The sequence below is a fragment of the Microtus oregoni genome, unplaced genomic scaffold, assembly GCF_018167655.1.
Source record: "Microtus oregoni isolate MIOR12 unplaced genomic scaffold, Mior012 000015F_ref0000493, whole genome shotgun sequence".
In the NCBI taxonomy this organism is placed as follows: Eukaryota; Metazoa; Chordata; class Mammalia; order Rodentia; family Cricetidae; genus Microtus; species Microtus oregoni.
This window is the reverse complement of record NW_024543074.1, coordinates 46,357,136-46,382,958: the sequence shown is the minus strand read 5'-3', so window position 1 is coordinate 46,382,958 and position 25,823 is coordinate 46,357,136. Positions and strand designations below refer to the sequence as shown.

The following is a 25,823-nucleotide window of genomic DNA, read 5'->3' as shown; positions in this document are numbered from 1 at the left end:
GGGCATCTTGGAGAGAGCGCACAGCAAAGCCTCAGCTTACAACCAAGGAAGCAAAGGAAAATGGGAAGGGCTGAGGTCTCACTGCTCCCTTCCAGGGACCCAATTTTCTTCCTCTAGGCCGGCCACCTTCCAGTAGGGCCACGTGACTATAACATGAGTCAGCACTGCTGGGCCTGAGTGTACTGGTCACACTAATCCCAGCACTGGAGGGCTGTGTTCAAAGTCTTCTTCAACTATAGAGTGTTCCAGGGCAGCCGGGCTACACGATACCATCTCAGAGGGAAAGAAGGTGGTACAAAGGGAATCCTAACCTCAAGGGCACTATGCTAAGTGACGTGGAGCCAGACACAGACAATTGCTGCACGGTACCATTTATATGATGTCATAGTTTCAATCTCCAGTGTCTCCCTATATCCCATGACTTAGGCAGGGCTAGGAATCTGTGCACGCCCTCTGCCCAGAGCTATGGTGCCCAGTCCACACCACTTCTGCTGTCTTATGTCACCTTCGGTTCAACATTACCCAAAAGTACTAAATGGAAAACTCTAGAAATAAACAATTCACTTTGTTTCACTATTATAGCATTACTTCACATCATCTCAAGAATACTGGTGGCTATGATACAATAAGTTTTGGATTTTTAATTTTTTTCTTCCTTTTTTTTGTAACCCTGGGACAGCCAGGTATAGTAAAAACCAGTCTCAAAAAAAAAATGTGGGCCGGGCGGTGGTGGCGCACGCCTTTAATCCCAGCACTCGGGAGGCAGAGGCAGGCGGATCTCTGTGAGTTCGAGACCAGCCTGGTCTACAAGAGCTAGTTCCAGGACAGGCTCCAAAACCACAGAGAAACCCTGTCTCGAAAAAACCAAAAAAAAAAAAAAAAAAAAAAAAACCAAAAAAAAAAATGTGGAATCATTGAATTGATGCTATTTTGTTGTCCAGATTTTTTCTTTTTGGTTTTTCAAAACATCATTTCTCTCTGTAGCCCCGAGTGTCCTGGAATTCAGTCTGTAGATCAGGCTGGCTTCTAACTCAGAGATCCACCTGCCTCTGCTTCCCACACCACCACCGCTTGGCTGGATTTTCAGTTTTCTAAAGTTGTGCATCTAACAGTGCCCATGTGGAGGTTAGCAAACAACTATACTCAGAATTACAAGCATACCAGGTCTTTTCAAATTATTTATTTATATATTTTTTTTAATTTTTTATTGAGAAAAAAAAAGTTTCCGCTTCCTCCCAGCCTCCCATTTCCCTCCCCCTCCTCCCGCCCTTCTCCCCTCTTTTTTTTTTTTTAAAAAGCAGTTTCTGTAGTCTGATCTCAGACAAGTACCTCCCAGCATCTGCCCTAAACTTGCTAAGTCTCAGGATGACCTTGAACTTGCCATCCGCCCACCTCCACCTAAGTACTGGGACCACAACCATGTGCTACACCAGTTTCTAACGATTCTTCGGGACTCCAATGGGAGGTTGGGTGGGCACAACACCTTAGTAGTACACAGTCAATATACTAACCACCAAAGGAAGGAGTGATGCCCTTCCTCGGAGGCACCTTCCCTGTGCTGTGTCTGTCCCCACTAGACTGGGCATCCTCAGCTGGTACTGGAAGCCATTCCTTAGACCCCAGCGTGCGGCCAGAGTAGGGGCCGAGCAATAATGAAACAAACCGAGGCAGAATTCGCCACTGATTTCTGAGATCTTCCCATACTTTCCAGTAGGGGGTGTGGAGCACAGCAGCCTTTTATGGGGCCCTTTACCTCTCACCAGAGTTGTGATTTTGGGTTGCCCCTTCATCCTTGACCCTGAATGCCAGGGGCTAACACTGAAGATCAAAGACACCCCATGAAGACACAGCCCGGCCACTGTTGGAGGCATGCAGTGGGATTCCCAGGTCTCCTGCCCACCCAACGCAACAGAACCTCACAGCAGCCAGCACAGAAAACATTGCTTTATTAACTGAATTCGCCAACACACAAGGAGTGCAGTGGGCTCCTTAGACATAGACCCTGGTGGGGGCCGCAATCCAGAAGCCCCAGTGAGTGAGCAGGACAGGACAGGGCCGGAAACTATGCAGCAGCAGCAGGAGCAGCAGCAGCAGCACAATCATGCAGGGCACAGTGGGCACTGGCCACCCGCGGGTGACCGGACATTCTATTGCTCGTTAAGGGTTGCGAACAAGGACAATGTACAAAAAGGAGAAATAGGTCTTTGCGGTAATGAAAAATACATTTTTCTCTACAAAGGAATCTTCTCTAATACAAGAAAATAAATATTGCAACATAAGCCAAAAATAATTTAAAATTGCTCTTTTCAATATATTTTCAATATTTCTCTTGTATATTAACAAATGGCACATCACTTTCTTTGAAACAAAGACAGAAGGTGTCTCCTCCTGTGACATTCATATCACCCTCCCCACCGCCACCCCCAAATGATTTGGATGGAGCACAAGTCTGTGTCCGCGAGGGAAGGCGGCAGGAAGGGCCTTAAAGAACAACCAAAAGTCCCCGACTCCAACACCTCTGGCTCTTTGGCCAATGTGGCCAGCTAGGCCAAGGGCGCAGGAGAGTAGCCTCAAGGACCTTACTACAGAGATCACATATTGTTCTGCGGAGCTTCAGGCGGGAGCACAGGTTGGCCATATGTGGCAATGGCAGGGAAACCCTGTCTAACCTGCTGCCGAGGTTCCTGTAGAATCAGACAGTTGACTCTTTAGAAACCCTAGCAAGTCCCACAGGGTGTCCGCGCATGCTCACGTATGTGCACAGTGCTCTGCTGTTCACACACACACACACGCACACGCACACGCACACACGCACACACGCACGCACGTACACTTACTCACTCACTCAGAGTCCAACACTGATGCCCAGGAACCTGGGTGGCTGGTTTCTCCAATGAACCTGTGGCCCTTCCATTGCAGATTCTCACACCATGTACAAAGTCAGAGCCCATTTAATAAAGTAAACGAGCATCCTGTCTTTTTCTTTACTTGTTTCAAAACACACCTAATGATACATAAAAAATACTTTCCTTGCACGTTAGCCTGTGTCCTGTGGCGAGAGGGAATGAGGTGAAAGGCAGCCAGGGCCGGTGGGAAGGGGACGATAGCCAGAATGAGTTAAAGAGCCTTTTCTGCCTCCCTAAGGAGGGGTAGTGGATGCGGGCAAGGGAACTGCCTCTGGCCTGAAAATGGTGCCTTGGTCGTAGTGTGGCAAAGCCATCTACACCATGGACAGTGGCCTGGGAGGAGCTAAGGGGAGAGAGAGGCTAATGGGGCATTCTCATCCTCCCTGTGGCCTGACCTCTCAAAGGTGGAGACAGCTGCCTGAGGAAGACTGCCTTTGGGCTTGGTCTAGTGAAGGGGCCCTCTCGCCAGCCATAGTAACAGACAACTGGGCTTCGTGGCAGGCAGGACCTAGCGGAAGGATCGTGTCCAAAGCAGGTGCCAACTGCCAAGAGGCCCAGAACCCAGAGGTCAAAATAAAGAGGCTCTCTGAAGCGCCTCTCTTGCCTGCCCAGCCCTGGCCCTGGGGAAAGAGTGCCAGAGGCCCAGGAAAAGGGGTCGGATTTACCCCACTCATCACTAATGTCTACCAGCAGCGCCCAGCCCCTGACCTGGGGTGGAACAGAGTGGTCAGGGCTGTGTCCTCCCTCGCCCTACAGTGTTTGGTTGTTCTTTAAGACCCATGCCCTTTGCGTCCCAAAGGTCAGACCACCAGGCAATCCAGCAGACGAGGTTGCGACCCAAAGTGACTCAAAGCACAGGGTTAAGGAAGGTCTGTTCAAAGGCAGTAAACAAGAGACTGGGGTGGGGTGCTGACGCCAACACTGCATTGTCACTACTACCAAGATGGGCAGGCAGACTAAGTCTAGGTGGTAGCCGATGCCATCCCGAGGCCCAGTATCCTTGGAGTCCACCCCACGCCCTCAGAGTCCATTGGAATCAGACATGTTTGTCCAATCCACCAAACTGAAGTCATTATCTTTGTTTCTGATTTTGCTCAAACTCACCGTCGTACCTTGATAGTTTTGGAGTCGAGGTGGGTGAAGGTCCCGTGTATTTGCTTTTTGTGTATCTGTGCGGTGGCGATGGGGGAACCACGCTGGATTCACAGTCAGGATTCTCCCTCCCCAAAGGGGGGAGTCCTCAGAGTTTAGGACCACACTCACAGCGGCCCAGCCCAGGGACCATAAATCAACAGCAGCAGCGGCAGCAGGCAGCGGTCTCCTCCTCCGAGGCCTTGGGCCCTTTTCTGTAGGTGTGTGCAATAACCAAGTCTCAGAACTCTGTTGCTAACCAACTCCTTTGAAACGGAAGTTCAAGTCGACAGTTGTCAGGTTCGGGCTGTGCTGTGTATTATGGTCAAAATATTCTTTGGCATTCTCAGGATGATTCGACTGGTTCACTGGACTTTTGCAAGGTTCTGGTTGGAGAAGTTCTGGCTTTACCAGTGGTGGAAGTGACCCAAGAGTAATTCGTAAAAGAAAAAAATTCAAATGTTTTCACGGAATTCCTTTGTTCCCTGAGCTATCACCCTGGGGCCACTCCATCAAAACTCTTCAGAACTACCTGGGGACTTGGAGGAGGAGGGATTGAAGAGGGGTAGGGAAGAGGGTACGTCAGGGAGGGAAAAGGGGGTTAAGGCGCCAAGGGACAAAGGGATACAGGAAGATCCAGCAATACTTCAACCAGCCCCAGCAGGCCAACAGTGGCCTGCCCTGGGCCCCGGGATCCCACTACACTTGTTGGAAGGATGTTTCCAGAAGGAAACCGAAGAGGAAGCTCATCTCTTAGCAGGACTAGGAAACTTCAAAAGGCAAACGGTCTGGTCTGGCCAGCTCCATGTGGAGAGGGCAGACGGTGGCCGAGACTGGCCCCAAAGGAAGAAAGGAAGTTGAAGCCCCAGAGTGATTCTCTGCAGTGGGCTGATCTGAGCCCCAAGCCCCAGGCTGGGCACTGGCCCTCCCTTGGAGCCTTCCACCTGGAAGGGTGGTTGGCTGTTTGGGGAGTCCCCTGAGTAAAAGCACAGCTCAGGAAGGATTCTGGGAACCACTTCCCAGAGCTGCTTGGGCTGGGCACTGGCAGGGACAGAGCAGCAAGGGAGGGGAGGGGGGTTGCGGGTGGGCGGGCGGGCCTCAGATGTTGTGGGCTATTCGGGAGCCAGCGGGCCCCCTGCACCCCCTCAGTGCTTTCTCATAGAAACTCGTTGTGCTTGTGACAGTGAAGAGACTGGGTGTCACCCCTTATTCTTCCTTAGGGATCAGTGGAGTGCAGCAGGACACCTCCCCCACACCCAAAACAGACCCCAGTGCAATCTGGGGGGGGGACAAGGCGGGGCAGGACCTGGAATGGCCCATCTGCCATGAAATAATGCCCAAACGACAGTCTGTGTCACCCAGTGGCAGTGGGCAGGAGTCCTGAGCTCTCCCTCACCTTGTCTACATCAAGCCAGAAGCCCAGCGATGTTGCATGGGCTGGGACAGGGTGGCACATAGAACCTGGCATAGCCCCTGGCCAGGGCCACGGGAGGAATCCTAATGTCCTAGGCCAGCACAGAGGAAAGACAACGGAGTGGAATTCAGAACTCTCTCTATATTAAAAATAAAACCACGACAGAGTGGTGGGTCTGGGACACTCAGCAGTTGGAAATGGCAGTTGTGATTGGGCTGAGACCCTGTGGGGGGACCAGGGCAGGGCCCTGGTGAGTTAGGAGGCCAGTACCCCCATGCGAACCACCTCCTCTGCTCCTGCCTCTAAATCAGAGTCGCTCATCTCCTCGTCAGAGAAGTAGCCGTCAGCCTCGGTGTCGAAGTGCAGGCTGACCTTTGGCCTCTCGGTCACAGCAGATGACAGTCCCGTCCCAGCATCAGACCTAGTGCTTGGAGGTTTCCGACTGACCTTGATCTCTCGGGGTGGCCGGAGCCTGCCCAAGGGCTTGGGGCTCACTGTAGGGCCAGGCACTTGGACATTCAAGTCGGAAGCCATGAGGGCTGTCTCGTCCAGGGTCTCGGAGGCCAGCGGTGGGGGGCTTTCCAGTGCTGCTGGGACAGGACAGTCCCCAGCTGGAGGGCTGGACGGCAAATGAGAAGAGGTCCTCCGTGGTGGCTTTCTGGCGGGTGGTCCTTGCGTGCCCTTGCCACTGCCAGCATCCTGCGCCCAGGGCTTCTTGGGTGGCTTGTCTGGAGTGGTCCGTGCGCTGGGCCCATCCTGAAGCGGGGGTGGTTTCTTTTTGGCAGGCAGGCGAGTGCGGCCTCGGGCCTTCCTGGCAGGGTCACCAGGCCGCAGTGAGGGGTCCCTCATGAAGCTGAGTAGCGTCTCCTCATCCTGCAGCAATTCCTCGGAGAGCAGACCCGGAGCGGGATCCTCCCGGTGCCCACTGTTCAAAGACCACTCACTCATGGCCATGTCTTCCGCCGTGATGTGCACCGACTGTGCCAACCAGCTATTGAAGAAAGTGCCGTCGATGGGGAACGAGGTGGAAAGACCTGATGGGTGCGAGAACAAAAGCAGGTGTGTATCACCCTTTCGGGTAGCCCAAGACAACCAACCCACCCAGGCAAGACACCTGGTTCTGTCTACCCCTCCCACCAAGGCCACCGAAGAGCGGGGCCAGACACTGTCCCTGCTCGCCAGGGTGACCAACCCCAAGACTGGCTTTGCAAATTGTGTAGCAGAGCGGAGAGGAAGGGAAATAGTGAGTTCCTTGCTCAATGGCTAAGAATTTCAAAGTGGGAAGAACAGAGAGGCCACCAGGGGGCACTGCGTCTTTACAGGCTGTTCCTCCAGCGGCTTGGAGGAAAGCACCTGTCAGAGATGTCTCCCTGAGACAGGGTGGCCAGGATCAGTTTCAGCTTTGGTCTATTGTGACAGGGACTAGAGGGTCTGCTGTCACTTCTCTTGGTCTCTGGGTGGCTCAAGAAAGGTTGACTGGGGTTGAGCAAACAGCCCGTGTGTGTGTGTGTGTGTGTGGGGGGGGGGATGGTGGTGGAGGTGGAAACTCCAGCAGGGTGGAACAGGGAGGGACAGACTTCTTGGGGTCTTCCCCTCCCACCACTGGGCTGATTTCTAGGGACCTCTGGGAGGATCCAGCATTCTGGCCAGGGCAGCTCCTGAGCTGACAAAACTGTCTCCATCCAGCTAGAAGTCTTGGGATCTCAGGTGAAGGGAGGCTGCAATGGTGTGGGCACCGGTCTAAGTGGCTCTTCTGAGGCGGCCAACTCTGCTTCAAGCCGCTGGCCTCCTATGGAGTGAAGCTGAAAGAGCTGGTGCATGGCAGCTCACAAGGGCCCCTCACTTACCCAGCTGCCCCAGGACAGATTCAGGCCCAGCCTTTATTTTCTCTTTCTTCTCAGGGCTGCTGCCCTTGGGACCCTCTCGGCCTTTCCTCTTCGAGTCACTCCTCTTGCCCTTGGTTCGCCTCCCAGGAGGCTCTAGGTTAGAGAAAGAGAGTTAAACTTGAGAGGCAGCCCAGCGGTCCTCCATCCATTTTGTCTGTCCTCCTGGACACCAAGGTTACAGTCAGGGTGTCAGACACAGGCAGAGCTGGAGGAGAACAAACTGCCCATGGCTCTAGGAAGGCCTTGGGGTAGGCACAGGAAGGCCTTGGCTTGGACTTTAGTATGATCTACGAAATGGACAGTCCTTGCTGAGTCCTGCGGGGTGACAACGGTGACTGGATGTTCTATGGACAGGGTAGGACCAGGAGCTGGACACAGGGCAGAAGAGCATCACCTGGGGCTAAGAGGCTTGGTTTCGGGGCTGACACCACAGCCAAACGCCTCTTAACCTGCTTCTGTGGTGACACAGAGGTTCCAGTTTTGTATCTGGCACTTGCGTCCCCTTGGTCTACAAAAGAAGGTCCCCAGTTCCTCAGCAGAAGCAGAAGGGTTTCCCGAACACTGTTTTAAATGGGTGCAAGTCGTGTCCTGAGATGTTCTCACCCTGAGAGCCTTTAGCTGGACCCCAGTTTCCTTGCCTGTTACACGGTCCCCAGGCATGAGACCTCCCATGTCTCACCCTGGTCCCCACAGCCTCCTCTAGGCATCATCCTTCCCCTAGGTTCATCCATTTTAAGCAGGGGTAAAGCAGTCTCCTTTGAAGAGGCACTGCACTGAACAATGGTGCTTTCTCCTACCCAGGACAAGGAGCTACAGCATCTCCAGACCTTAGGTTGGGGTGCAGACACTCTGGCGTGTAGGATTCTGTGCTCCAAGGCGCTACTCCTCCTTGCTAATCTTAGCTTCCTTGAACACAAGGACTTTGTACGGGATTTGGGAGTTCTCGGGCCTCCTCCAAGTGCTGTGGTGTCCTCCTCAATACCTGTCCCCGAACCGCCACTGACCGCACATCCTGGGACACTAGTGTCCCCCTCAATACTTCCGTCCCCAAACCGCCACTGACCACACACCCAGGGACACTACTGTGTCCCTCAATACCTCCGTCCCCAAACCGCCACTGACCACACACCCAGGGACACTAGTGTCCCCCTCAATACCTCCGTCCCCAGATCGCCACTGACGGCGCATCCTGGGACACTTTACTTTCTCGCTCCAGAGAGCAAACTGTAAGCTAGAAAGGTCTGGAGGCTACAGAGCAGACAATTCTGCAAGCCCATGACCTGCTCTGACCTCTGTAAAACGCCACAGTAATTTCCTTTCTTTTTTCCTTTGATTATGCTGGGTTTAATTCCCAGCACTCATAGGTGGCTCATGACCATCTTTAGCTCTAGTCCCAGGAGATCTGACACCCTTTTTAACATCCATAGGCACCAGGGATACAGGCAGGGCATGTACAGATATGCAGCCAAAACATTCACACACATAATAAATATAGGTAAGAAAATGGTTCTTAGCCAGGCAGCTGCGCATGCCTTTAATTCCAGCTCTCAGGAGGCAGAGGCAGGAGAATCTCTTGAATTCAACGCCTGCCTGGTCAACAGATAGCCAGGGCTATACAGAGAAACCCTGTCTCATAAAACAAGCAACAAAGAAAATGGTTCTTATATAGTCAGGGATGGTCTTGAAGTTACTACGTGGTTGTGGATGACCTGAAACTCCTGATCCTTTGGCTTCTACCTCCCTAGTGCTAGGATTACAGATGTGCGCCAGAACAAACATCTGGTTCTATGCAGTGCTGAGGATCAAACCCAGGACTTCATGCATGTTAGGCAAGGGCCCTATCAAGTAAGCTATGCGCCCAGCCACTCAGAGACCAGAAGAGGGTGCTGGATCCCCTGGAACTGGAGGTACAGACAGTTGTGAGCCAGCAATTGAGTCCACATCTTCTGGAAGAACAGCCAGTGCTCTTTTTTTAAAAAATATTTATTTATTATGTATATAATATTCTGTCTGTATCTATGCCTGCAGGCCAGAAGAGGACACCAGACCCCATTACAGATGGTTGTGAGCCACCATGTGGTTGCTGGGAATTGAACTCAGGACCTTTGGTAGAGCAGTCAGTGCTCTTAACCTCTGAGCCATCTCTCCAGCCCCAATAGCCAGTGCTCTTAATCCCTGAGTCATCTATCTCTCCAACTCTTTTTTTTCTTTTTAATTTAAATTTTCTTTCTTTCTTTCTTTTTTTTTTTAAAGAAAGGAGCTCAGTATGTAGCCCAGGCTAACCCTGAACTCAAAATCCTCTGGTTTCAACCTCTTGCGCACTGGGTTCACAGGTACCTGGGTTCATCACCTACCTGGCTTCCACGAGTGCTGGTAACCCCAAAGGCTAAAGGGAACAACTCAGCTACTGGCAGAGAAGGGGGCAGCACTCCCTCTAATGGCACCCAGCAGCTCTCCTCCTCTTTCACTTAAGTCCCAGAATGACCCACAGGCTGAGTGGGCAGGGGCAGTCCATGTCTCCAAAGCTGTCTACCCGGTCATTTCTGCTGCACATGTTCAACATTTGCGTATGATGGCATGTGTATGTGGGGTGCTAAGCATGTTTTCCTTAACGTGTCCAGAGTCTGTAACTAACCAATGCAATCAACATCAAGCAAGACCTTTGCTCCCGATTTCTAGATTTGGATAAATGAATGTTATCCCAGAGAACGAAAGAGGACAAAGAAAATACAGCTGATTGGAGCCACAATCTCATCACGCAAAACCAGAGAGAAGAAACGTACGGCCTCATCTCTGCAGCTGCCTCCCTGTGGACTGACCCCCCAGGCACGCCAGGATTCAGGGAAGCTGGCCAGCTCCTGCCTATCTTGAGTCCAGCAGAGCCAGGAAAACTGTGGATCTGCACCTGTCCTTATGCAAGCAAAGCCACTGTTGATAGAACTGGGCTGTCCCAGGGAGCCAGTGGTGCCGGAGGGAAGCTTGAAAGTCACAGCTCCAACTCTGGCTCCTTGCCTACTCACACAACCAGGGCCTTGACAGGTTCCCATATGGGTCTGATGACTGCAATGGAGGAGGAAAGGTGCAGCACCTACCTCGACACAGGTCTTGCTCCATAAGCTTCATCTGCAGGTGAAATATCTGCTCCTGGAGCTTGCAGATGGTATGCTTCGTTCTCTCGCGCCTTGTCACCATGTAGCACAGGTTCCTAACCTGAGGAGACGGAAGAGAGGTTTCTCACCATCTCAGACGGGCCATCCCAAGGAGCCTCGCTGCTGGAGAAAGCAGTGTTTCCGGATGTGGGCCACGGCTGCTACTTCCCGTCTGCCCAAGACCTTTGAGAATTCACTACCACACCCTGAGTGTGCAGGGAGTATCTGGTCTCTCCATCACATACCTTTCCCAGCAAAGCAACTCCTCAGAGACAAGCATCCTGTAAATCCCAACACCCGCCCCAGGGTACCAGAGGCACTGTACTTTCAAATGAGCATAATCTGGCAGAATAGCTTTCCCAAGTCTACCTGCTACACCAGGACCTGAGCCAGGCCCCTGCCACTTCCACCAATGCTCACGTATCCGCAGAGACATGATGTCTTACTTTATAAAGGACAGCAACCTCTTACAACCTTTTAACTTTCTCAGGCCGGCCGAGAGAGTCCTTACAGCAGGCTCTGAAGTCTACAGGACAGGGACATATTCTTCAGGCTATCTGGAAGCATCTAAGGTCAACCTGTCAGTGCCCCCCCCCCCCCCACTGTTTTCTCACACACTTCTCAGGTGCTGAGGCCAGGATTCAGCCCTTGAGACACTCCCTTGGTCTGGCATTTCCTTTGGGTTCATATGGAGCTTTCCAGAAACAGGGACAGCTGTTTTTGACCACAGCTGTTCAGCCTGAATCCTGTTTCCACCAAGGTGTTCCTCCATCTAGTCCCATGTTGGTCTTCAGGTCTGACTTAGTTAAGTCTCTCTGTCCTTAAGCTGCCTGGGGTGGCCTTTAATTCAAACTCCTCCTTCTTAGCATGAACTCCTCATAGTTCAAGGGAGCATGGCCAGATCTCTGTTGGGTATGGCTTTCCCCCTTTCCTTTCTGAGACTAGTTGTGAAAAAGATTCTAGAAGATCAAATATCAGCCTACAAGCATCAACAGGATGGATTCAGTACAGACTTTCCTGGGATTTTCCATGTGTGTACTCCCAATTTGCACTGTGAACACCAGGCCACCACGGTCCACCCATCACTGACCCCAGTTTTACCAATTCCCATGTTCAGTCCCTTCCTCAAGGGACAGCCCTCGACTTTGACCACTTGGTGCCAGCCTTGGACCCTCCTACCATGGCCCACCTTCCAACCAGCCTCCTCTCCACAATCCTGCACACAAGCCTGGCTCTGTGCCTATTGTTTGGGAGGAATTTGTAGAAAGCAACAAGGTCAGGTTCTCTCTTTCCAGAGCAGAGGAGCTCCCTGACCCAGGACTAGAGGGTGGCAAGGCTTCCTGGATAAAAGGACAGCTAACCTCAGCAGGAGGCCTAGCTAGGCCTTGTGGTGACAGTGTCATGGGGGGGGCAAAGCCAACCAGCAGGGGGTAGGGGTGGGGAGCAGGCTCTGGGGGTACTCTATTGGGCCCAGGACAGTTGTAGAAGTCACGCCATGACTCGGTCTCGCCTCCACCCACAACTGACCCATCAGTATGTTTACATCAGTCTGTCCTGGTGACTGACACCATCTCCCTTCACAGCCTGGTCCTGCCCATCCCCCAGCCTTTCACAGGGACAGTAAAGCCATCCCTCAGCAATGCTCTTGAAATGCAAATCAGACCACTTCCTGGCGGACTTACACCTTCCAGGGCCTCTATATGGGTTGATTTCCCCAAGATTTCCTGCTGGGAACCTCAGAATGGGACGTAAGGGCTGGAAAGATAAAATTAGCTAAGATGAAGTCATCCGGGGTCAGGGTGGGCCCTTTCGTCAATTGACTGGTGTCCTTAGACAAGGCTGAATGAAGACAAAGGGCCAGAGGATGGAGTGGTGACAGAGGTAGAGAATGGAGTGACTGTCCACCAGCCAAGTGCTGCTCAGGATTTTGGCAAGAGACCCCAATCTAGGGACTGACAAGGAGGAAAATGGCAGGGTCCAAAAATGGCAGGATTCACCTCCCACTGGTCCTCTCCATCCCTCAGAGGGCAACAGGGGAGGGGCTCCCACAGGCTCCTGAGGGCTCCTGCCACCCTCCTGGCTCCCACACAAGGTCCGTTCAGCCTCTGGAAGAACTCCTGTAGCCAGAACCACAATCGCATCCCTGCTGGGCCTGACAGCCAGCGTGGTTGCTAGGGGACATGAGCTGGCATTTGCAGGGCTGATGTCCACTACTGCAATTTTTCTGTCAGCCATGAATAACTCTGGAGGCAGCAGCGGCCGTGCCCATCCACACAGCACCTGCCAACGTCCAGGCCTGCGGTTGAACAGCCAGTAAAGACACCCATGCCGGAGCTCCAGGTCTCGCTCCTCTTGGGAGCCCACTCTGGGGACACAGAGCTGAACTGCTTCTGGGGACAAAGGTGACAATGAACCTGCAATGGGCTAGGTAAGGGGTCTCATATCCCTCTAATTCTAGCACTAGGGAGGGTGAGGCAGGAGGATTGCCATGGGTCTGAGGCTAGCCTGGGCTACAGGGTGAGACCTAGCCTCAAACAGAATAAACCACACAGGCCACTGTCCTTGTGTGACCCCATGCCCAACTGGATCCTTGCTTCCATTTCTCGGAAAAGGAAACAGAAACAGTCATAGAGCTGGGGGATGGGCGGGGGAGACTAGAGTCAGTAAACGGCCAGGCCACCCAAGACCTCCAACTCCAACTCACTCCAGAAGCAGGCCCGAGCTGGCCTGGTGCCCAGGCAAAGGCGGGGCACTCTCTGCTATTGGCTCTAGGCCATGTTTGGAGACTGGGCCTGTTGGCCAGGCTACTGCCACCATGGGGCTCTGCAGAGACCACCCTCCCCTGCTTGATTTTCATTGGTCTAAATCACCAACGTGTGGTCCTGGGAGGGCCCAAGGTTGGGTGTCAACGCTATCTGATAGCTGTGTTCAGCTTTGAGGACCCTGGGAAGCAGTTTAGAAAAGGGGCTTCTGTCACAAGCCCCCAAGAGCTGTCACAGTGTTCCAAGTATTTCCAAGTTCTCACACCTCTTCTTTAGATGCTCAGATAGGTGTCACTCTGCCCTTGGAGCGATCTGTGGTCGCCCTACCTGCCGTGAGCCTTTAGATCCTGACTGGTCAGGCTTGCTGGCATAGCAGGCCTCGCCAGCCTCAGACAGTAGCCCCTGTATCAGCTGACACCGGGGTGGGAGGCTGAAGGGATAAGAGGACACACTTGCTCAGGAAAATCTACACAACTGTTAACAGCCAATATTGCTTTTCTCAACTCCCATTCCCACCCTCGAAGTCCAAATCCAAGGTCAAGCTCCAGCCCAAGGAGACTGAGGCTTCCTATCAGTTCACCCACCCCCCTGAGCCCCAGCGGCTGAGCCTGCCTCCTGGGCAGGGAAGGTCTTCCTCAGGAAGTCAAGTCAGGTGGGGGCCTTACCCAGGCTGACCAGCGCAGACCATGAGGTAAAATCTGCTAGGTCCTCTGGGACATTGATGACCCTGGAGACCTGGGGGTGGGGCTTTGGAGAGGCCTCAGGACAACTTCCATAGGAGCTGTGATCTCCTCGTGACAGCAGGCTGAACTGCCTGGGAAACAGAGGCTGCAATGCAACCAGCTTTCCCCTCTGGCCTGGCTGAACCAGGGACATGTGATTCTTACCACACGGCCTCCTGACCTGGTGGCAGACTTAGTGGCTGTCAGGCAGTGAGGTTCCTCTCCAGCCACCAGGGCAGGGCAGATGTGCAGAATGGGGAAGCTGAGGACAATCACTGTTACTCCACACAGTGTACCACCCATCTGACAGACGGGCTCACTGAGACACAGACAGAAAAAGTCACTCCACACAGATCAGCACCCATCTGACAGACGGGCTCACTGAGACACAGACAGGAAAAGTCATTCCACACAGCTCAGCACCCATCTGACAGACAGGCTCACTGAGACACAGACAGGAAAAGTCATTCCACACAGCTCAGCACCCATCTGACAGACAGGCTCACTGAGGCACAGACAGGAAAAGCAGTCAATAACAGAGTCCCTCTGAGGCTTCCAATCAGGACTGTCTCCTAACACAGCCCAGGAAGAGATGACATGTTGCCTGGGCCCATGAAGGACACCGTGACACGATTCTACAGTTCTCTGAACCCTAGAATTTAACGTTCAGAAAAGGAACGCCAGAGCAGCTCCTGGAATTCAGAGGACCCGTCTACGGATCCAGAGTATTCACCTCCCTCAGCCCCACAGGTACCACCAGGGCCCAAGCCACACCTCTATCCTGTATCCTAGAATGAAGACGGATGTGTTTGTAGCTCTCTCTCTCTCTCTCTCTCTCTCTCACTCAGGCGAGGCCTGGAATACCTCTGTGGGGGAATGTCTGCTGTTAGGGGGTCACCTTGTTCCCTGTGCTCTGTCCAGCAGTCCATGGAGTTACAGCCACCAGGTCCCTGCCCGCCCAGGTCCAGCCAGGACAAGCTTGCCTGGTAACTGGACAATTCCAGTTCTCAATGCCTCAAGACAGAGACTGACTCCTCTGGTCCTAGTCACCTTTCACAGAGGTCAGAAGTGGGACTAAAGGCAGTGGTTACTAGAATCCTTCCCTCCTGTCCCCATAGGCCACCTTCACCAAGGCCTGGGAAAAGGCTGGAACAAGAGAGACTCAGAAGTCGGGTGGTGGTGGCACATGCCTTTAATCTCAGCACTCAGGAGGCAGGGATCAAGGCCAGCCTGGTCTACAGAGCATGTTCCAGGACAGCCAAGGCTGTTACACAGCCCTGTCTCAAACCCCCGCTCCGAGAGAGAGAGAGAGAGAGAGAGAGAGAGAGAGAGAGAGAGAGAGAAAGAGAGAGAAAGAGAGAGAGACAGACAGACAGACAGACAGAGTCAAAGACCAAGAGTCTGCAGAATCGGTCTGTGAAACACCCTCATCCCATATTGTCTTCTAATCCTGGCAGCCTTCCTGCCCGAGCCCTGGCTGCTCCAGGCAGGGCACATGGAATCTTAGCCAAGGTCTTAGGCAAAGCCTCTGACCCACCGGGGCCACTTACCCTCTCCAGGTCCTGCCTCAGATGGGTAAAAAGCTTCAGGCGGCGATAGAGGACATCCTGCTCCTGCTGGGCCAGGTTGTCCACCTCGTCGGTCTTGGGTGTGAGCAGTGGTTGGTTGGCATTGGCTCTCCTCTTCAGCTTCCAGTACTGGTAGATGAAGTCCACCAGCGCTTCGGCCAGGTCCAGCCGTTCGGCCACCTCTGCCGGCTCTACCAGCTCATAGAAGTTTTCTTCTAGCTGCTGCAGCCGCTGCTTGCGTAGGGTCACCTTTTCCAGGTCCTCGACGGCCTGGCTGGGCTCCACGGGCTCAGGAGTAGGCTCATTCCGAGGGCCCCCGTCACTGTGCTCCTGGCAGAGTGACTTGAACTTGACCTCATCGTTGTCAGCTAATATAGTCCGCATTTCCAGGCCTCGGTCAAAGGCGCACGTGACGTGGAACGCCGTGATGCAGGAAGGCATGGAACACTGGAGGGGGGGGAAGGACAGGGTCAGGCATCAAAGGAGCCCCAGGAACAACGGTGGGTGCTGGGGAGAGCCTACATAAAATGGCATGGGCTCCGACATCTGAATGTGGAAGGAGCTTTGGCTGGAAAAACCCAGGTAGCCCTGGGGCAGCTGGAAAGGTAATGGAACAAATCCCAGGTACCCCCGAGGGAGCCAACAACCAGAAGGTGATGACTCTCCTGGGGACAAGATGCCCTGTGCTGTGGGAAAAATTACTTTATGTACGCTGAAGAGGGTGAGGCCTTTTTTATTACATTGCCATCAAAGTCAGGAGTCTGCCCCAGTTCTGCTCTCTGGGAGCAGCTGGATCCCTCCCTTCTCTGTCTAAATGGTCAAAGGGTGGATGGACCACGCCTCCCAGCCTTGGATGGAGACTGGACCACTGGAACCAGTTCGTCAAGAGTATACCCAACGTAGGTACCACTGTCACAGTGTCCAGAGTCCTTCTGGAGGGCTGATAAATGGGGTGGAGGCCTATTTTCAGGGTTCCTGGGGGAGATGAGAGGGATAAAGGAGGCCTTCCACCCCCACAGCAGAGACCAGAAGCACCGCAACCCCTGCTTTGTGAGAAAAGCAAATCCACAGCTCCCTCCACATCTGGATCAGAACTGTGAGGCTTGCCTTTGTGTTTTGAAAACCTTGGGTTATCCTAATGATCACCAAGAAGAGAGCCATCATCACAGGTAGACCAATAAGCCTGTCTTTTGTCAGGAAGGCCCATTTGCTGAGCTGGAGAGAAATCTAGATTTCCACTCCTCTCATATGTCAGGGCTGCAGTCTGAAAGGCCAATGTATTCTTCAAGTCCAGAGACACTTGCTCTCGTAGGGAAAGCAAAGTTCTTAGCATTCCACAGGTGGGGTCTGTCCCTATTCCTTGGAAGCCTGGGGACATAGGAGATGTCCTTTCCTGATGGGCGAAGAATCAAGCATGGCCCCAGCACCGAGCCTCTCAGGCCCATCAGTGGTGCAGCCACAGGGGACAAGCGGTGGTAACAACTGGGGCCTTAGTTCCCCTAGGCACATCTGTCTGATGTAAGACGTTGGCTTGGGGTAGCAGGAAGAAGACCACATACCTGGATGCAGGTGCCCGTGCACTCTTTGCAGAGGCTGCAGGACAGGGCCCAGCGGCTGGCTGGAATATGTGAGATCTTGGTAATGGGCTCCATCTTCTCTGGACAGCCAATGCTGACCTGGGCAGAATACATGGAGCTGAATCAGTGCCTAGTGGGAAGCTGTCTGTTGTAGCCAGATAGCGTGCAGACAGAGCCGTGGTTGAGCTCCCAGGTCCCAAGTCCTCCCTTACTCGACACGGGCAGAGTTTGAGGTCTGGGTTCCCTACCCTGGCTCACTTGGATCTAGCCCCAGAGTGTGTATGTTTAAGAGTGTAGCTGGCTGGAAGTATGTCCCTGGGAGAGCAGGCTCTGAGACAGGTACATGCGTGTCTGTGTATGTTCATGATCCAGCACAGGTGTGGAGGTCAGTGGACAACTTGCAGGAGTCAGTCCTCTCCTTCCCCATGTAGGCCCCGGGGATTGAACTCAGGCCGTCAGGCTTGGCAACAAGCACCTGCTAAGCCCTCTCACCAGCCCCCGAGGATGGGGTTCTTAATAGGTCAGTCTGTCTCTGTTGTAACCAGGAGAGAGGGCACTGAGCGGCAGTCCTGGCTTCCAGATGCAAATCTGACACAAACAACCACTACCCCAAGAATGGCAAGGTGGACCTCAGTGGTTTGGAACCTCTGGACTGAGAACTAGGAAAGGAAGAACCACATGCTAACAGGGTCTCCTAGCTTGCTACTAGGTACTGTAAGCAATGGACAGGTGTTGCAATACAAAAGAGCTGACCAAAATCCTTGTGGATTTTAGCATCTCTCGTGTTAAAGAAATGGATGGTTACTGTGGACCCAGCCTGATGTCCAAGGCCCTCCCATGTGACCCCAGACTCTGCACCCCGATCCCAGTCAGAGGGCAGGCCCACCCACTACCTGACTCCCGGCTGTTACCCTCTAGACCAGGAGATTATCTGTGTACCCCTGCTTGGTTTTGAGACAGGACGTCATATAACCCAGGTGAGCATCAAACTCAAGATGCAGCTAGCTGATAATCTTGAGCCCATCACCTTCCACCTCCATCTTCCAAGTGCTGGGATTTGCAGGCATATGCCAACAAGTCTGGGTTCACTCTGATTTTAACCAAAGCCTTCTTTCGATGGATCTCATAATCTGAGTCCTTCCTGTTTGACTGGAGTCTGGACCTCAAATCATCCCTCCTGAATGTCCAATAGCTAGTCACTTGACTTCCCAGTAGACATTGCACCTAACCTATGACCAAGTCCACAGACAATATTCCTGGTTATTCCCAAACCTGTCACTGAGTCTTCACGGGAGCCCAGCAGCCCTTTCTTTTCCTATACGCTCACCTAAATTCTGCCAGGTCCATCCCGAGCTCTCCACACCCCTTCCCCATGTTCTATTCGCTGAAATCTTCTAGCTCCCATGCTTACACACCTCGGGAATCCACAGGGCACAGCTAACGTGCACCCACTTGGTCCCACTTCTGGTGGGCTTCAAGGCTCCTCCTCGCTTGGGGCAGAGCAGGCACTTGGGCTGGACTCCCAGGGCACATGTCCGGCACAGCCAGCTGCCCGTAGGCACCTTGAGGATCCCGTAGCATGCCTGGGAAGAGAGCAGGTGGTCATGGGTCAGGGGCATTGGCAAACTGGCTATGTCTGGTCAGCAACTTGCCAGTGGTGCCAGCTCTGTCTCCAGGCAACAATGGGTAGCAGAGCGTACCTGAGGGTGTACTCATGCTCTGGTAAAAAGGTGGGGACTGCTCTCTGCTGAAGACCCGTGTAGCCACAAGTTCCTAACCAGCATGGGCTATAGGGAAAACCTCAACTGCTTCCTAAATTGACCACTCCCCACTTCTCCTGTTATGCCACAGTGTAGGAGAGACACATGGACCCAAGAGCTGCTGCGTAGCTCAAGTCCCTGCTCCCCAGGATCTGTCTAGTTCAGCTGTAGTGGGTACATGTACCTCAAAGTTGGGGCCAGAGTGAGTCCCCTGGCTACAAATCTGGGAACAAGGCTACAGATACAAAGGACCTAGACCTCAGGACCTGAGATTGAGAAAGGGGATCTACAGGTTGGAGAGATGGCTCAGCAGTTAAGAGGGTTTGCTGCTCTTGCAGAGGATCCAAATTCAGTTTCTAGCACCCACATTGTGACTGACAAGCACATTTAACTCCAATTCCAGGGGTTCAATGTCCTCCTCTGGCTTCCCTGGGACTAAGGTACACGTTGGGGAATATTATTTTGAGGTGTGTGACTAACTTTCTCTGCATTTGTTTAACTCTGTGAATTTGTGTTGCTGTGTCTTTCTAAAACACCTGATGGTCCTAATAAAGAGATGAACGGCCAATAGCAAGGCAGGAGCAAGGTCAGGCGGGGCTGGCAGGCAGAGAGTATAAAGAGAGAAAAACAAGAGCACAAGGAAACAAAGACACCAGGGGCAGCCACCCAGCTACACAGCAAGCCATGGAGCAAGAAGTAAAGAAAGGAATACAGAATAGAGAAAGATCAAAGCCCAGAGGCAAAAGGTAGTTGGGATAATTTAAGAACAGCTGGCAAGGAACAAGCCAAGCTAAGGCCGGACATTTATAAGTAATAATAAGCCTCCATGTGTGTGATTTACTTGGGAGTTGGGTAAAAACCAAAAGAGTAAAACATCCCACAAGAGGCACACACCTAATTCACTCACATATATGAAGCAAAACACCCTATACATACAATAATAAAACGATTTTTAAGAAATAAAGAAAGGGTATCTGTGGGCTGGGGAGATGGCTTGGCAGTTAAGAGCATTTGCGGCTCTTTCAGTGGCCCTGAGTTCAGTTCCCAATACCCACATCAGATAGCTCACAACCACCTTTAACTCTAGCTCCAGTGAGACTGGCTACCCCTGGCCTCCACAGGGACCCACCGATACAAAACACACACACACACACACACACACACACACACACACACACACACACCTATCCACCCACCCCCTCAAAAAAAAAGAAAAGGAAAAGTTTTAAAGAGAAAAGAAAAGTTTTAAAGGAAAAGAAAGGCTTGCACTGTTACAACGGTAAGAAACACTCTAGTATAGTTGTACTGTATGTATTTCCTAATTTATTGGGGACAGAATATGGCAGGCCACAGGCTACATGTGAAGGCCGAAGGACAGTTTTGTGAGTCGGTTCAATCCTTCCACCTTATATGGGTACTGAATTCATGTCATCAAGCTTCCAAACAAGTCTCTTTACCCACTGAGCCACCTCACAAGCTTAGCCCTATTATCTTTCACTAAGCAAATAACTTACCACAAACAATTTGCTTTTTGGGGGGCGCCTGGGGTAGTGCTGGGGATGAGTATCAGGCAGAGCCCTCAGAGAAGCCAGGAACTTTCCCCTGAGCCTCCTGAGTTGTGAAGGCAGAACCATGCTTTGAATCAGGCAGCTTGGCTCTCTCTCCATCACTACCTGATGCCACTGTCCCTCTGCAAGGTCAGGATGTGAGGAGCTGGGGACAGTTTTCTGAGGGGAAGACCCGAGAAAGACACAGAGAAGACAGACTCCCCAAAGGACACTTGCTTAGGTCTGGCTAGCAGGACTGAGTCAAGGAGGCCCCGGATGTCCCAGGTACTGCCAGGCATTTGTGTTACTAACTTCTCTGTCTCTAGTCCTCCTTAGGGCTCTTGGTCCACAGTGCGCATGCTCCTATAACCAACTCAACCAGCGTCATCAGGGCTTAGGCAGTGTGCGTGCACACGGTAAGGGAGAGGGCGATAGGGTCCACCCACCTGGTGCACACAGACATTGCACTTGTCACAGAAGACCATCTCGTTGCCGTCCTCGCCTTCAGGAGAGCGGCACACGTCACAGACGACGTCCTCATCGTACTCGATGCCCAGCCCCTCCTGTGTCTCAATGGCCTGGGCCATATTCTGGTGGCACAATGTCTCCAGCTCCTCAAGAACGCGTTCTAGTGTGAGCTCATCCAGCTCGGGCCTCTCTGCAGGCGGGACAGCAGAGGACACCCATTAGCAGTTTAGCAGGCTTTGCGGCAATCAGGGCAAAGGTATCCGTGGTGTTAGGGAGAAGGCTCCGTCCAGCCATCTACAGTATGACCGGGGCCTCAGCTCCATCAAGGACAAATGGACCATCCAATCCCAAAGGTTCCTGCCCATCACGGCTGCTTCACTGTCTACTCGGAGGGCCCGTGACCACTCCCTCCCACTGTATGGGAACAATGAAGGGTGTCTGTGGGATGCAGCTGGCTTCATGAGAGATCCGCTCCTTACACTGTGTGTATATTATCTGTGTCCACTCAGATAGTGGCCAGGCTGATCTTCCCCGGGGACATGTCAACGGGCTTCATCCAGGAAGCTTCACACCTATTAACACTGTTTCTACCAGCACGCTAACTTCATGTGTCATTGAGCCCTGTGAATTACTTCTTACTCTTACCCCTGCCTGACAACTGTAGATACCTGGGAGACAGAGACAACAAAAGACACACCACACAGTAAAGCTGTAAGGATGTCCCCCAGTCACAGCCACTGCCTCTCTGGAGGTGTAGACGCTATCCAGGGCTGGGAAGAAGATGATCCCTGCCGGCTGCAATCATACACCCGGTGCGGAAGGATCACCTACCCATCTCCTTGAGTTCTGAGTTGAGGAGTTCCAACCAGTAAGCATCGATCTCATCCAGGTCGTAGCGGCTGCCTCCTGGCCAGTCAGGATGGGTACCCTCACCAAGTGTGGGGCTGTCTGGGGACACCTGTGTAGGGGGACCTTTCAGTGGTGGGAGGAGCCTGTGAAGCCAAGAGAGGGAGTGGTAAAGGGAGGAGCCTTAGCTGGTTCTCCTCAGTCAACCTGGCCGAGGAACTGGGGACCCCAGGGAAGACATGAGACGCTGATGCCCCACGAGGCCCGCCCCTTGTATCCATCCCCTCTTTCCATTTCTTTCTATGTTGCCAGTCTGCCTTATAGACTCCATTAACTATGCATCTCCAGGAATAGCAGACCCTAAGGGCCATAAAGCAGAGTGAGGTCCATGTGGGAATGACATCTGCCCTGCCCAGTCAGGGTTATTCCCAACCTGGACCAGCCCCTGCCTGGTGCTCCAGGTGTCCCAAGTGCCATCCTGGGCAATGCCTTGTGCCAACTACTTGGGGACAAGTGAGATAGAGCCAACTGGACTCTAGACATTTTGGCATACTTTTCCAGGCTAGGACCAAAGACTGTCTCCATGGCTTCATAACGCCCAGCCCCTCCTCACCAACAGCCTGGAGGTGTCATGGTCTTAAGTTAAAATGAGTTTGTCTGCTTTTCTCAGAAGTTGAATCTCTGTACGGTTCCACTGTACAGCCCAGGAAAGGGCTTTCTGGATTGAAGGTCTCTTGCCACAGTGAAATGCTAGCCACACACCTTGACCCTCCCCAGGGACCATATAGGCATCCTGCTTCTTACTGCTTCAGCCTGCCTCCCTAAACAACCAAACTCGCAACACTGTCTCAGATCCCACCCCAGGTCAGCTTTGCCTCGGGGTCAATGGACCTGTTACAGGCACCAAAGCTCCATCTGACTGGGTCCCCAAACAGAATCCCACTAACACAATCTACCTTAGGTACTTGGTAAAAAAAAAAGAAAGCACTTGGCAAAGTGCTGGGTAGCGAGGGAGGTGGGCTGGTGAGAGAGAGAGAATGTGTTAAGATCTCTAGATGTCAACCATCCCTCTCCTCCTGAAATGGGAAGGGGCATTTCGCCACAGATGGGTGGGGTCCTCTTCACGCATCTGTGTGCTACCCATCAGATTTTGAGGCCAGTTCAAAATGCCAGCCCTTCCCATACCCCACTGGTTGCCATGGTTATTGTTTGGAGCCTGGCCTCCATCTGGCCAGCCCTGCCAGGCCTGAGAGGCCTCACACTTGCCCGGGAGGCCTCCTGGGGTCGGAGGCAGGGCTTGCCAAGGGCTGTGACTCAGCTCAGGCTGGGTAAGATGGCATGGGGACAGGACTGAGTTTCAGGGAGGGCCCCTGGCTTCAGGAAATGCCCTGGTGTCAGCAAGGGGACAGGAAGGATGCTAGGCACAGAGAGGCAGGGGTGCAAGCAGGGGATAGACTGTAGGCTTAGAGGTCATTAGGACCAGGGACAGGGAAGGGGCCAAAAGTTAAGAGTCAGCACCACCATCCCACTTCAGAAGCCCTCATGAGAGGCTTAAGTACCAATGACGGCAGGACCCTCCTCCCACATCAAGTAGATGATTCCAAATAGAAGCCAACACTATGCCCTCAGTCTAACCAAATGCTGCCTTTCCCAAGAAACTGTCGCTCCAAATGAACATCTCTTAAAAACACAGCCTAGCATTCGGTCACACTCCAGCTTTGTGTGTGTGCCTGAAGCACACGCTTAATCAAGCGTCTCAGCATCTTTATCCGAACAGCCACCTTCTGCATAACACACACTAATCACACCTGCCTGCTTCACCGGTGCCACCTGGGGAGCCAGGGCTGAGGGACACACACAAGAAAGAGCATCTCCTACCAGTCATGGACTGACCTGACCCTATGCCAAGGCCTTACCCTCAGACACAGCCGGTAGACATGGGCTGGATGGGATGGAAGAAAGTGCTAAGAGCCACAGAGGAGAGCAAAGACTCTAGCCCAGAGAAGCAGACAGACACCAGAGGTCGCATTTGCCCTGGACCAAGTCTAAAGGGCCAGCGCAAACCCTCAGCGGCAGATTTTAGTCCACGAGGTGGGCAGAACTGCCCAATGGACTGTTTGGAAGGGGCGGAGAGTCGGCTGGGACGTCTATGGGCGAGAGCCATCAGGCTATGCTTCACGCTCTCACTCTAGGCCTCGCAGGGACAAGGGACAGCCCAGGGTTTGTCACTGTGGTCTGTCATTTCCTGGCCTGGTGGCCTACTAGGCCCCATAGGAAATTCCCCAGAATTTCCCAACTTCCTCATCTATAAAATGGGGACAGTACTATATCTACCCTATAAATGTGATCACCAAAAGACGGGGAGAGGCTTGACTTGGGAGGCTCTCAGTGTCCCCCAAGGTAGTTGTCACAAAGGCTTGCAGGGGGCTGTGCAGTGAGCAGGGAGGCACCCAGGCAGGTGGTAGCACTGATCGTGGGGAGACTGGGAAGCGGGGGTGTGGTTCACCTGAGGACACATTTGCCTACCTCAGTACATCTTCCCTGAGTATGGGGAGGCTGTGAATATCACTCCTGTCAGCCCAGCACGGCTGTGAGAATCGGGGCTTAAGAGAATCAGGGGTTAAGAGCACTGACCACTCTTTCAAGGGACTCGGGTTCAATTCACAGCACCCACATGGTGGCTATACCACCTGTAACTCTTTTTTTTAAAAAAAATTTTTATTTAACTTTATTTTATATGCATTGTTGTGAAGGTGTCAGATCCCCTGCAACTGGATCTTCAGACAGTTGTGAGCTGCCATGTGGGTGGAAGAACAGGTGGTGCTCTTAACCACAGAGCCATCTTTCCAGACCCCCATCTGTAACTCTTAATTCCAAGAGGATCCAACACCTTCTTCTGGCCTCTGAGGGCATACACACATACCCATAAAACAAAAATAAATAAATCTTTCTCCCCCCCCCCACGTCCCCCAAACAGAATGCTGTGGGTGTACTATATCCTTGGATATATACTAAGTTCAAGACTGGCCTGGGCATATGAGACCACGTATCATGAAAAAAAAAAAAAAGCGGGCTACTCCAACCAAATCAGATGAAGGAAGCTAGCACCGGACACCAGGAGGTCAGGACAGCAAGGCCCCCCTCCATGGCATCAGATAAAATTTCCCACACAGAGACCGAATGAAGCCAAGCCACGGGGGGGGGGGGGGAGGGGGTAGAAGCAACCGTAATAAACGATGATGCCAGCAGACATTCCCAGAAGCACCTGTCATTGACATCAGGTGCAGAGGTCACACTCCCAGGTGACTCCAATCAGGACTTGCTTCTCTGTTTGAGCAGCTAGCCTATCCCTCTTCATCCCCCTGGCCTTGGCACATAAGGTGACAAGCTGGTGTGAGAATTCTCATGCAATCCTGAGTCCCGCATCATTAGGTGGCCACTGGTATTGATATCATTCCAGTTTCACGGAGGAGCAGACTGCCCCCGAGAAGTCGGGCCATGGTTCTCCTGACTGAAAAGGTCAGGGCATGAAACTTACTACACTCTTGGCCCGTGTTGCAGGCCCCAGAAGGGATGAAGATAGTAAGAATGGATTGATTCACCATCCACCCACCCGCCCACCCACCCACCTGTCCGTCTATCCATCCGTCCACTCACCTACTCATCCATCCATCCATCTGTCCATCCATCTGTCCACCCGCCCACCCATCCACGAACCCACCCAACCACCCATTGTATACTCCCAGGCACTCCAGATGGGCCCAAGCTTCCCAACACTGGAGAGCCCTAGACTAGTTCACGTCACTGGAGGAAAGGCCTTCCCATATCCATTCCTTTAGAGTTGGTCTGCTTCTCCACTGCCTGCAGTCCTAGCACAGGGCTTGCATGAAGCAAGCTCTTCATAGATGTGGTTACCAGGAAGCAATGGTGTCAACGTCAAAGGAACGGACAGCTGTGACCTGTGCCCTCAGCTTCATCTCTCAAAAGCCAGGAAGCTGCCAACACCAGGAAGGGGCACTCACAGAAACCGCCCAACTCAGGTTAGCTGGTGGGACAAGGAGGACAGGCCACCAGTCCCCTCAGGTTC

The 25,823-nt window shown here is 52.8% G+C and overlaps 1 protein-coding gene across 5 annotated transcripts in view; it reads right to left on the bottom strand.

The window, feature by feature from the left end:
• Positions 1-5,593: 5,593 nt before the first annotated feature.
• The window catches only part of Jade2 (jade family PHD finger 2), a 46,386-nt gene continuing 26,156 nt past the window's right edge, over positions 5,594-25,823 (bottom strand). For all 5 annotated transcript variants that reach the window (XM_041664217.1, XM_041664219.1, XM_041664215.1 and 2 more), the window contains 8 exons: positions 21,722-21,882; positions 20,869-21,080; positions 18,531-18,698; positions 17,098-17,214; positions 15,521-15,985; positions 10,430-10,547; positions 7,299-7,430; positions 5,594-6,485 (listed from right to left, as the gene is read on the bottom strand). In XM_041664217.1, the coding sequence (XP_041520151.1) occupies positions 5,707-6,485; positions 7,299-7,430; positions 10,430-10,547; positions 15,521-15,985; positions 17,098-17,214; positions 18,531-18,698; positions 20,869-21,080; positions 21,722-21,882 (2,152 nt within the window). In that variant the 3' untranslated portion in view covers positions 5,594-5,706. The remainder of the gene's footprint in view (positions 6,486-7,298; positions 7,431-10,429; positions 10,548-15,520; positions 15,986-17,097; positions 17,215-18,530; positions 18,699-20,868; positions 21,081-21,721; positions 21,883-25,823) is intronic.